An 11,904-nucleotide genomic window follows, 5' to 3' on the forward strand; every position below is an offset into this window, starting at 1 on the left:
CAAAACGGATTTCAGTTTTCCTGCATTAAAATCACCTGCCACTAGGAGTGCTTCCTTTGGATGAGTATTCTCATGTTTGCTTATGGCCCTATACAGCTCGTTGAGTGTGGTCTTAGTACAATCATAATTATGTGGTGGTAAATACAGTAGACAGCTATGAAAAATATAGATGAAAACCCTCATGGTAAATAATATAGACTGTCCTGTTCTGTCCTGCCAATGCAGAGAAAACCCAACTAACTGTATATTATCCATGTCCTTGTTTAGCCATGACACTGAAAACAATAGTATATTACAGATCTTAATGTCCCGTTGATAGGATCGTCTCGAACGGAGCTCGTCCAGTTTATTCTCCAGCGATTGCACATTCGTCAACAGAACAGAGGGTAGGGGCGGTTTATTCACTCGTTGCTGTGGTCTCATCAATGTGCCCGCAAGGCGACCTCTATGTAGACGTTTTTTCCTCTTCCGAATGTCGGGGATTAGGGCCTGGTCCGAAGTCAGTAGTATGTCCTGTGGCGAAAACCCATTGGCGTAGAAGTCTTCTACGTCAATCGGCTGAATTGGGACTTTAAACATAACAGACATGTTTGAATCTGTCATGTTTTCCATATTCCACACACACACCCCACGCACGTTTTTGGTGAGCAGTGCGAGTTGGAGAGAGAGAAATAGAGAGAGAGAGATAAGGAGAGAGACAGAGAGAGACAGAGAGAGAGAGAGAGAGAGAGAGGGAGAGAGGGAGAGAGAGAGAGAGAGAGAGAGAGAGAGAGAGAGAGAGAGAGAGAGAGAGAGAGAGAGAGAGAGAGAGAGAGAGAGAGAGAGAGAGAGAGAGAGAGAGAGAGAGAGAGAGAGAGAGAGAGAGAGGGAGAGGGAGAGAGAGAGATAGCGAGAGATGTAGATATAGAGAGAGATAGCGAGAGAGGTAGATATAGAGAGAGATAGCGAGAGAGGTAGATATAGAGAGAGATAGCGAGAGAGGTAGATATAGAGAGAGATAGCGAGAGAGGTAGATATAGAGAGAGATAGAGGCAGGGAGATGGAGAGAGAGAGAGATGGAGAGAGAGAGAAGGGGTGAAGGAAATGATCCATCACCCGAGGTAAACTGTAAACAGCCTAATGACACGTGGCAATATAAAATGGAAAATTCAAATAAACACCAGTGGGCCTGTTTGGAGGCTGCCCTGGTACAATAGCCCAAACAATTGGGCATTTGAGTAATCATTACCAACCGTAACTCAGAGCAGTGGCCATGTTAAATAAACAGTACACTTCTGGAAGGCATATACAACTAGGCCCACATTTACTTTAGGCGGATTACAGGAATCTGTGTGGTATGGGACACTGGACAGCCCTGGGGTCCTTGGCATCCCTGAAATGTCATATCAGTATCTTATAAGTTTAAACCAAAGGAAGACCCCCTACCGTTACAAAGTAGACAAGACAAACGTGCGGCTAGTTGAAGACCGTCTACTGCATGCTAACCTGGTCCAGCTCTGTACGTGCTTTAGCCAACTCTGACTATCATTACAGTGTATGAATACACATACTGTATTGCATACACAATGTATACACACAAAAGTGGATACACACACCACGTTTGCATAGCACAGCACTCGCACTTCCCATACGAACACCGCTGTGCAAGTATAAGTCTGTTTCACCTTAAATCTGGCCCTTGTTGTAGGCTAACTTATGAGACAGTAAAAAGAGAGAAAACGCACCTCTCCCTCCCCCTTTCTCTCTCCTTTCTCTCCCTCTACCCTTGCCTTTGCCTCCGCCTTCCAAGTCTGAAAGACTTTGTTATAGATCCAGAATTGATTTATAAAAGCGTAAACTGGTGTGTGTCCAGGAACATACTCCACGCTGACCTCATGGGTGAATTCCTGAGCTCTAATTGACTCCTAATTGGGGCCTGATTACATGGCCATTAGACAGAGTTCAGCAGAAACAACATGGCCGACCCCTCGGCGGGCTTAACTCTAGCTCTCACTGCTGCCAATTACCTTTATACAGCCCAGGTAAGGTGTCATTGTGGGGCTAAAGCCCGCTGCTATCTCTAATGGTCACTGGGCCCTCTGTCATTGTTTGAACAGTGATGAAGGAGAGGAGGAGAAACGGCACCGTACTGGAGTATGGAAGGAGAACATGTTGAAAGGTGATGGTCGCTTTTAGAGGAATCCAATAATTTCTCAGTTTGATGTTAGCCAGGTGTTGCTGTTGGTAGAGTTTTGTGTAATGTCGTGTTTTTGTGACTGGCTGAAATTGAAAAATTGGAAAGTCATACATTGAATTTAAGACTTCATTCACTTTTTAGTCAACTCATTACCTCAACTATATGCTTCAGTCTTGACAGATTTTTGAAAGATGTTCTGTAGTCCATGGCCCTGGTTGTCAAACAAACTCTAACCCTCCCTAACTGGTTCCTCTTTCATACTTCACAACATTTGAAATGAAAACCATCACGGCCATCAGTGATTTTTCCCTAGGTTTGAGTTGTCAGCCACAAGTCCATTCAAACAGCAGGTCAAAGCCAAGTCGTTGTCTGAAGATCATAGGCCTGTCTATTTAACAGCAGGGTTTAACACGCATAACAACTGGACTGGCCTCTATGAAGTTTCTGTGTACAACGTGTGAAAAAAGTTTCATATTGATGTTATTCTGCAGGTCCCCGGGCGGCCATTACTAACCCAATATTCTGTTGCAGAGTGAGAGAGCCTCCAGTCTGTTGCTCTTGGCCACTCACCAAAACATGAAAGCATGAAAATGATCCATCCAGTCATGGAGCCCCATAGCACCATCAGTGTTCCCTACTTACACAGACATGTGTGTGTGTGGACATGGTTGAAACTAGCCCCCCCCCCCCTTCCCCCACCCACCACCACCTCTACCAAATCTCCCCAGAAAAGCGTAACAGGGCTATTTGCAGCTATTTGTAATGCCACATATTTGAATGACCACAAGGTCCAGCGTTTATAGCTGTGCGGAGAGCATAGATAAACAGTGTTGACTTCCTCTAGGCTTGTTATCAGCTTTCTCATACACTCACTGCCCTGCTCTGTAACCCTGCGGCTCTCAATGTGTCATATCCCACTGGAGCACTGGAGGACGGGGCCCAGAAATAGCCTGTGTGTGTGTGTGTGTGTGTCTGCTTGTGACAGCCATGGGAGAAGCCTTCGTACTGCTCTGATGACATGTTGACCTTAGCTTTGTTGTCAATAAAGCTACGTTGAAACCTTAACTTCCAAATGGTGTATCAAAGATGGCTGCCAATCCACCCACCAGGGAATTTAGACTTGAATGGGAATGTGATGAGGAATTGAGATGAATGTGAGGGGAATAAGGTTTGGGTAAGGGCTGGGTTTAGGAGTGTAAGGGAACAAGGCTTGGATGAGAGCTGGGATGAAGAGTGGAAATCAAGCTTGAGTTGACCCTGCACTGTGGGGTCTGTGTGGTCTGTGGGTTTGTGTTACATGTATGCTTTACAGAAACATATGTTTGTGCTGATGGAGAGTGGCATGTCTTCAAGCAACGCTAGACTTTGCGTCATGTTGCTCGATTACACAACTTTGCCAATAATGGCTTGGAACTATACACATGTGAATCACTATTTCGCTCACATGTGTGTGTGTGCACGTTGTAGGTGTGCCGTGTACACGTCTCAATGCCAGTGTAGCACAGCCAGTGAATTGAAGGAAAATTGATTCTAGCAGAAAATAAATCAAATGGAGAGAGAGAGAGCTGGAGCGAGAGCGAGAGAGAGAGAGAGCTAAAGTTCTCAGTGAGTTATACTTTAACCCCCTCCTATGGTTACTCATAGTACTGATTAGGCAGGAAACTGTCTCTGTGTGTTCCACTTCTGTGTACAGCCAACCATGGAAGAAGGAAAAAAATCATGCCAGAAACCTGTTGTGATGAGTATGTATGTTTGGTGATGTTGCTAACATTAAACATGACAGGCTTTTAGACAAATATTAAAGATGTAATTTACCTGTTGAGAAGTAGCAGACCGGGATGATTTATGTGAACATAGTCTCTACTGATTGATCTATTTAGAAACAAAAACCATTACACTATAAAAACACACTGTGGTTTCTTCAAAATGGTACCTGAATAAGGAAGCATGTCATGAGAAGGCTTGCCAGGTCACCTGATAAACATACCCACATCCTTGGGGAAGGCCCTTTCCTGTTTCAGCATGAGAATGCCCCGTGCACAAAGCGAGCCAGGCCTAATCGCCCAGCATCAGTGCCCGACCTCACTAATACTCTTGTGGATGAATGGAAGCAAGTCCCTGCAGCAATGTTCCAACATCTAGTGGAAAGCCTTCCCAGAAGAGTGAGGCTGTTATAGCAGCAAACGGGGGACCAACTTTATATTAATGGCCATGACTTTGGAATGAGATGTTCAACGAGCAGGTCATGTAGTGTACAGTACAACTGTCTCCGCGGGAAACCAGGGCTATCGCTCAATGCAAGCCATTTAGATCTATGGTGTTTACCTGGTGTTATTCCAGGCTGATTGCATGTACACTATAAACAGGGTCCAGAGTTGTCCTGGTCAGGCCATGTGATCAGGAGAAACTCATGGCCCTTTCACCCAAAAGTCACTGTGAAGTAATTCTTCTCCTCATCAGACAGTGGAGTCTTCAAGGACTGCACACCGGTAGCTGACAATGGTGTATTCATGAATATAACAATAAATACACTGCAGATTATACTACTGATGAAGAACAGTGATATTACACACAGAGGTTATACAAATGATAGACAGCACAAGCACATTCACATCCAACTGATTGTAATCAAATACTGTGCAAAAAGAAAAACAATGTGCTTGATATTTTGTTAATTTAGTTTCTGTAGGTTTAATGAAAGATTGGTGTTAAAGGATACTGATATTATTGTTTTCTACCTGTTGTCTGTACAGTGTTCAGTGATTAGCCCAATAACCTACACTGAATAAAAATTTCAACACAACATGTAAAGTTTTGGTCCCATGTTTCATAAGCTGAAATAAAAGATCCCAGAAATGTTCCATATGGACAAAAAGCTTATTTCTCAAAAATGCTTGGCACAAATTTGTGAGCATTTCTCTTTTGCCAAGATAATCCATCCACCTGACAGGTGTGGCATATCAAGATGCTGATTAAACAGCATGATCATTACACAGGTGCACCTTATGCTGGGGACAACAAAGGCCACTCTAAAATGTGCAGTTTTGTCACACAACACAATGCCACAGATGTCTCAAGTTTTGAGGGAGCGTGCAAATGGCATGCTGACTGCAGGAAAGTCCATCAAAGCGGTTGCCAGAGAATTTCATTTTCATTTCTCTACCATAAGCCGCCTCCAACATCGTTTTAGAGAATTTGGCAGTACGTCCAAACAGCCTCACAACCGCCTACCATGTGTATGGCATCATGTGGGCGAGCGATTTGCTGCTGACAACGTTGTGAACGGAGTGCCAAATGGTGGAGGTGCGGTTATGGTATGGGCAGGCAGAAGCTACGGACAACGAACACAATTGCGTTTTATCGATAGCAATTTGAATGCCCAAAAATACTTTGACGAGAACCTGAGCCCCAATGTGAAGCCCATTTTTTTTTTAAAGGTATCTGTGACCAACCAATGTATATCTGTATTCCCAGTTGTGAAATCCATAGATTAGGGTTTAATGATTTTATTTAAATTGACAGATTTTCTCATTTAAACTGTAACTCAGTAAAATCTTTGAAATTGTTGCATGTTGCATTTATATTTTTGTTCAGTATAGATTGTTGCACCTGCATGGGTGAGAACAATGAAGTCTGCATGAATGTTATACAATGTGTTAGAGCTGTAGACCACCCCTTCAAATATACAGGTGAGTTCATTTTGAGTGGTATGAAATCCTCTGGGACATATGTGACCTGTTTTAGTGACTTTTTTTGTTTTTAATGTTGCCAGAGTCCTCTAAAGATGGAAGAAATTACAACCTCAACTCCCCTTTGCTACTAACTACAGCCGTTGTAAAGGGAGTCTGTGTAACAAAGCCATGGGGATGGGACTGAGCTCTCTCCCTCTTCTGCTGGGTCTCCTCATCATCTCACTGGTCTAGTTAGTGGGAGGATTCGTGGTAATCCCAACCGTTAAGAGTGATATGTGTCCACAAGATCAGGAAATGTTGGAGGTTAATTTGTTAGTAGGAATTAGGAAGGATGATGATGCTTTTAAAATAAATTGTAAAAAGTAGGCTGTTTAAATATTTAATTTTGTAATGGTGCTCTTTACTCTGTATCGGAATATGATTGTTACGATATTTTATTCTATAAATGCTCCTGGAAGACTATTAAAAACAATTTAACTTTAAACAGACACTGTGGTCAATTAATATTAGGGAGTGTGTACTGTGAGGGCTTGACTCAACAGGTGTGTAACGGGTGTCGTTGGAAGGAAGAGACCAAGGCGCAGCGTCCGAGTTCCACATAATTTAATACCGAAGTGAAACTTTGAAAGGACAAAATAATAAAGAATACAACGACCGACCAGCTTCGATGTGCAAACTACCTGCACACAAACAAAGAACAAGATCCCACACAGAAGGAGGGAAAAGGGCTGCCTAAGTATGATCCCCAATCAGAGACAACGATAGACAGCTGCCTCTGATTGGGAACCACACTCGGCCAGAAACAAAGAAATACAAAACCTAGAAATAAAGAACATAGAATGCCCTCCCAAATCACACCCTGACCAAACCAAAATAGAGACACAAAAAGGCTCTCTAAGATCAGGGCGTGTCAAGGTGTGAATGTCTGGAGTATGGAGAAGACATTCTGGATACAGCTCAAGTCAAAATACAGAGTAAAATTTTTGTTAGTTGACCATTGTGATAATAATTAGACTGAATTATTTTTTCTTTAAACGAAGGGAAGAATAAAATTGATAAAATAAAAAAATACTCAGCAATCTACACAAAATCCCCAAAGCAAAGACAGGTTTTTAGAAATTTTTGCAAATGTATTAAACTAGAAAAACTGAAATACCTCATTTATATTTACATCCTGTTTCCATTGATCATCCTTGTGATGTTTCTAGAACTTGTGGTAACCTGTGGTAAATTAAATTGTTTGGACATGATTTGGAAAGGCACACACGTGTCTATATAAGGTCCCACAGTTGACAGTGCATGTCAGAGCAAAAACCATGCCATGAGGTCGAAGGAATTCTCCGTAGAGCTCCGAGACAGGATTGTATCGAGGCACAAATCTGGGGAAGGGTACCAAAACATTTCTGCAGCTTTGAAGGTCCCCAAGAACACAGTGGCCTCCATCATTCTTAAATGGAAGAAGTTTGGAACCACCAAGACTCTTCCTAGAGCTGGCCGCCAAGCCAAACTGAACAATCGGGGGAGAAGGGCCTTGGTCAGGGAGGTTGAACAAGAACCTGACGGTCACTCTGACAGAGGTCCAGAGCTCCTCTGTGGTGATGGGAGAACCCTCCAGAAGGACAGGGAGTTATGCTGAGATCAAGATTTTTTTTTTTTTTTTACAGATGTGCCCTGTAATTACAAAACTATACACAAACGCAAAATGCCAAACAGAACATAGAAAATAGAGATCATAGAAAACAAACATATTCATCATTAATAAGGTCCTCAATCAGCAGTCTGAACTGCCCTGAACTGCCCTACTTCCCAAGCAAAGTCAAAAAAAAAATACTCCTCCATCAGTGGTGTAAAGTACATAATTAAGTAACAATACTTTAAAGTACTACTTAAGTCGTTTTTTGGGGTATCTGTACTTTACTATTTATATTTTGGACAACTTTTACTCCACTACAAATAAAATGGTGTACTTTTTACTCCATACATTTTCCCTGACACCCAAAAGTACTTTTGAATGCTTAGCAGGACAGAAAAATTGTCAAATTCACACACTTATCAAGATAACATGCCTGGTCATCCCTACTGCCTCTGATCTGGCTGTCACGATCGTCGTATGAGTGAGACCAAGGCGCAGCGTGGTATAAGTACATTCTCTTTTAATGAATGAAACACTTAACAAAAACAACGACCGAAACGCTATACGAATAGTGCAGACAGGCAACTAAACATAGACCAGATCCCACAAATACCAATGGGGAAATGGCTACCTAAATATGATCCCCAATCAGAGACAACGATAAACAGCTGCCTCTGATTGGGAACCATATCAGGCCACCATAGAAATACAAAAAACACCTAGATGACCCACCCAAGTCACTATCACGCCCCAACCAACACAGAGAAAAAACAGCTTACTATGGTCAGGGCGTGACACTGGCGGATTCACTAAACACAAATGCTTGGTTTGTAAATTATGTTTGCCTGTGCCCCTGGCTATCCGTAAATTTTAAAAACAAGAAAATCATGCTGTCTGGTTTGTTTAATACAAGGAATTTGAAATGATTTATACTTTTGATACTTAAGTATATTTTAGCAATTACATTTACTTTTGATACTTAAGTAGATTTAAAACCAAATATTTTCAGACTTTTACTCAAGTAGTATTTTACTGGGTGACTTTCACTTTTACTTGAGTCATTTTTTATCTGAACTTTTTCTCAAGTATGACAATTGGGTACTTTTTCCACCACTGGTCACAATAGATGATATCACCATAGTCTAAGACCGGTAGGAACTTTGACAGAAGGATCTGCTTTCTACTATTAAGCAATCGTATTTCTATACAAGAAGCCCATTTTTATTATCAGCTTCTTAGGTAACTCATCTACTGTATGTGTTTTTCTTTAAAGACAACTTGTCGTCTATCCAAATTCTAAGATATTTATGAGCAGGGGCACGATCAATGTGGGCACCATCCAAGCTATAGATGCTAAAACATTTGAGTCATTATTGTGCGCTCTGGAAAACAAATGAGGAAGCATGTTATGAGAGGGCTTGCCTGGTCGCACAAGAAACATATCAGCACCCTTTAAAACGTATAGTCATAATACTTGCCAACTATCTGATATGAGATTAAATGAAAATATCATCGAATCTCATCAAATAGTTCTACACTGGCTTATTTATTTGATAGGCCTACATGTGTTTTGCTTGAAACTCAGGAATGGGAGTGCATTGCATAGGAAAGATAGATGTAGGAATTGTACTGTATGTTCTTTATTCTATGATACATGTATTTTGACTTTGTAACCTTTACTGTGTATGACCTTTGAGTGTTGTTTAGAAACTGTTAGGAGGAGGGTCCAGAGATCTATCTGCAAGATTTCCTGCCCAAGGAAGTCACATTTCCTTTCTATTGCTTGTTTAACAATAAGTGGAAATCTCAAGAGGCCTGGCGTTTACATCAGTGAGAACCGTTTCACAAGGGGTAAGCCTATATATAGTATTATAATGATTTGTAGTAGTTCGCCTGATCAATAGCCTTTTGTCCAAATGAGGTAAAAAAATATTTCATTAACATGGACGTATGGTCTAAGGGCTGTAAGATAGATGGTAGAAAGTGAGTAGTTTTTTGTTTGAATTTCATACAGTACTCTGCGTGTTTGTCACTCACCTCTACTCACATTTGAGTTCTTGAACAGAACCACGTCCATCTTCCAGTTTTTTTTACTGCATAGCTATCCAAGATGGAGCTAATCCTGACAATCTTCTTCACCTTTGCACTGTTCTACACAGGTAACCTTTTAAATTGTGTTGTTTGGTTCCAATTTGTTATTGGAGCCAAAATGTCAATATGTTCACCTTATTTCCACATACAGTAGTAGTTGGTATACAAGTGTATCTGTTAATTATTAGTTAGTGTGTTTGTTCAATATTTAGATGTTTTGTTACTTTATTCCTGTTATCTGGTGTAATCTTCATTAGCAGACACACTACAGTGCTACACTTGTGAGTCTGATGAGTGCAGCGGAACAACGTTAGAGATGTGTTCTGGAGGAGAAGTGTGTTCCACTATGACAACAGTATTTGGTCATTTAGGTAAGTCTGGTTTGGAGTTGAGTCTGTTCTTGTCATGAATGGTTGCAATTAAATCCAGGCTGATTACACTATAAATATGGTCCAGATTTTTTTCCTGGTCAGAAAAACTCAGGGCCCTTTGACTTTAAAGTCACTATGAAGTCATTTTTACTCCCCATCAGGCACCAGAGTCTCTAAGGCATGCACAACGAGAGAGGAAACCTGTGTATTCATGGATGCAACAACAAAAATATCAATCAGTGGTGGATATTCACACACCTCCAACAGCGTGTACTGCTGCAGCACGGACGGCTGTAACAAGAATACTCTCCCAGGTAACATCAGACATCATAAAGTTTCTGATTTCTTACATTCACAAGCTCTCAGAATCACATTGATGACGTGGTTTCAGTATTTCATAGAAACACTATGGGCAACATTTTCTTTGTTTAACATTGTGCATAGTGAAGAACTTACCATAATAATCTGGCAGCATGATTTCATTTGATACTTTTCTTCAACAATGTGCCTTATAAAGAGGCAACTATTTATGAATCGCTCAGTTCACTAAACTCACCTCCTTATAACGCACATTGCTGAAGAAAAGTTTTAAACAAAATCACACTGTGAGATTACAATGTGGTTTATGGCTCTTTTGCATTAGGAAAATGTTTCTCCTATGTATTGTCAGTGCCTGATAAGTGGAGACTACTACTGATATAGGGCGGCAGATAACCTAGGAGTGTTGGCGGGAAGTGGGCTGGCAACCGGAGGGTTGCTGGTATCAAATCCTAGCTCCACCACTGTGGCAGCCCCCCGCACCTCTCCAAAACATGTACGTGTATTTACAGTATGTCTTTCGGAGGCGTTCGTTTATAAGTGGAAGTCACATGTCGGTTGGACCACTTGATTTGACCAATGATGTCATCTTAATCTTAATAAAGGACAGAACAGTGGCATGACATCTGAAGCATGTGTTAAGTGAATGTTTCTTTGCTTAGGCTACACAACTGAGAGACAACACAAGCACAGCCATTATGTCAAACACTCCAACCGATTGTAATCAAATAATTGATCAATCAAGTTCTTGATATTTAGTTTAAAATATGTAGGTTTAATTAAGGACTGGCGTTACAGGATACTGACATGATTGTTTTTCACCTGTGGTACAGTGCTCAGTGACAAGCCCAATAAACTACAATGTTACACCTGCAAGAGTAAAGAGGATCAAGTCTGCAACACAATTGTACAATGTGTTGGAGTTGAAGACCACTGCTTCAAACATACAGGTAGTTCATTTTCAGTGACATGAAATCCCTTGGAAAGTATTTAACAGCTGCTTTAATTACTGTTTTTGTTTTCCATGTTGCTAGTGCCCGCTGGTGATGGAAGTAATGATGGACGACACCTGGGCTGTGCCTCCGCTGATGTATGCCGCTGGCCCGAGACAGCCCCCTCTACGCCTAACTTCAACTGCTGTGAAGGGAGTCTGTGTAACAAAGCCATGGGGATGGGACTGAGCTCTCTCCCTCTTCTGCTGGGACTCCTCATCATCTCACTGGTCTAGTTAGTGGGAGGATTCATGTAATCCCAACCGTTAAGAGTGATATGTGTCCACAAGATCAGGAAATGTTGGAGGTGAATTTGTTAGTAGGAATTAGGAAGGATGATGATTTGTATAATGCTTTTAAAATAAATAGTAAAAAGTAGACCGTTTTAATATCTTTAATTTGGCACTCTACTCTGTAGTGGGATATGATTTTAACATCACTGTATTCTATAAATGCGTATTATCGCTATACCACTACAGTGTATGTTACATAATGTATAGTACAAAGCTCAAGGTTGCACCCTTCCTCTCTCATTGGGCCCGATCATGCCTTTCCTACGCACTTCTCAGTAGTTGCTATTCAGACTTACCTTATGAAGGTGCATAACGGGCCTTGCAGGTATGGTTTCCTT

General features: G+C 41.4%; 1 protein-coding gene across 3 annotated transcripts; it reads left to right on the top strand.

The window, feature by feature from the left end:
- The first annotated feature begins 9,335 nt into the window (after positions 1-9,335).
- Positions 9,336-11,622, top strand: LOC120029810 (phospholipase A2 inhibitor and Ly6/PLAUR domain-containing protein-like). 3 transcript variants are annotated; one of them, XM_038975092.1, is made up of 6 exons: positions 9,336-9,352; positions 9,567-9,660; positions 9,850-9,963; positions 10,125-10,277; positions 11,115-11,231; positions 11,316-11,622. In XM_038975092.1, the coding sequence occupies exons 2-6, from the start codon at positions 9,612-9,614 to the stop codon at positions 11,507-11,509; spliced, it is 627 nt and encodes a 208-aa protein (XP_038831020.1). In that variant the 5' UTR covers positions 9,336-9,352; positions 9,567-9,611; the 3' UTR covers positions 11,510-11,622. The 3 variants fall into 3 exon arrangements, with proteins under 3 accessions (XP_038831020.1, XP_038831022.1, XP_038831021.1); XM_038975094.1 differs by having other exon boundaries at positions 9,352-9,660; positions 9,853-9,963; XM_038975093.1 differs by lacking the exon at positions 9,336-9,352 and having other exon boundaries at positions 9,557-9,660.
- The last annotated feature ends 282 nt before the right edge of the window (positions 11,623-11,904 follow it).

The sequence above is a fragment of the Salvelinus namaycush genome, chromosome 35 (assembly GCF_016432855.1).
Source record: "Salvelinus namaycush isolate Seneca chromosome 35, SaNama_1.0, whole genome shotgun sequence".
NCBI lineage: Eukaryota > Metazoa > Chordata > Actinopteri > Salmoniformes > Salmonidae > Salvelinus > Salvelinus namaycush.

What these genes read in the sequence shown, in the direction of transcription:
- LOC120029810 (XM_038975092.1), top strand. Translation starts at nt 9,612, where the DNA reads ATGGAGCTAATCCTGACAATCTTCTTCACCTTTGCACTGTTCTACACA. An exon ending in TAACAAGAATACTCTCCCAG is followed by an intron (nt 10,278 to 11,114) that starts GTAACATCAGAC and finishes CCTGTGGTACAG; the next exon opens with TGCTCAGTGACAAGCCCAAT. An exon ending in CCACTGCTTCAAACATACAG is followed by an intron (nt 11,232 to 11,315) that starts GTAGTTCATTTT and finishes CCATGTTGCTAG; the next exon opens with TGCCCGCTGGTGATGGAAGT.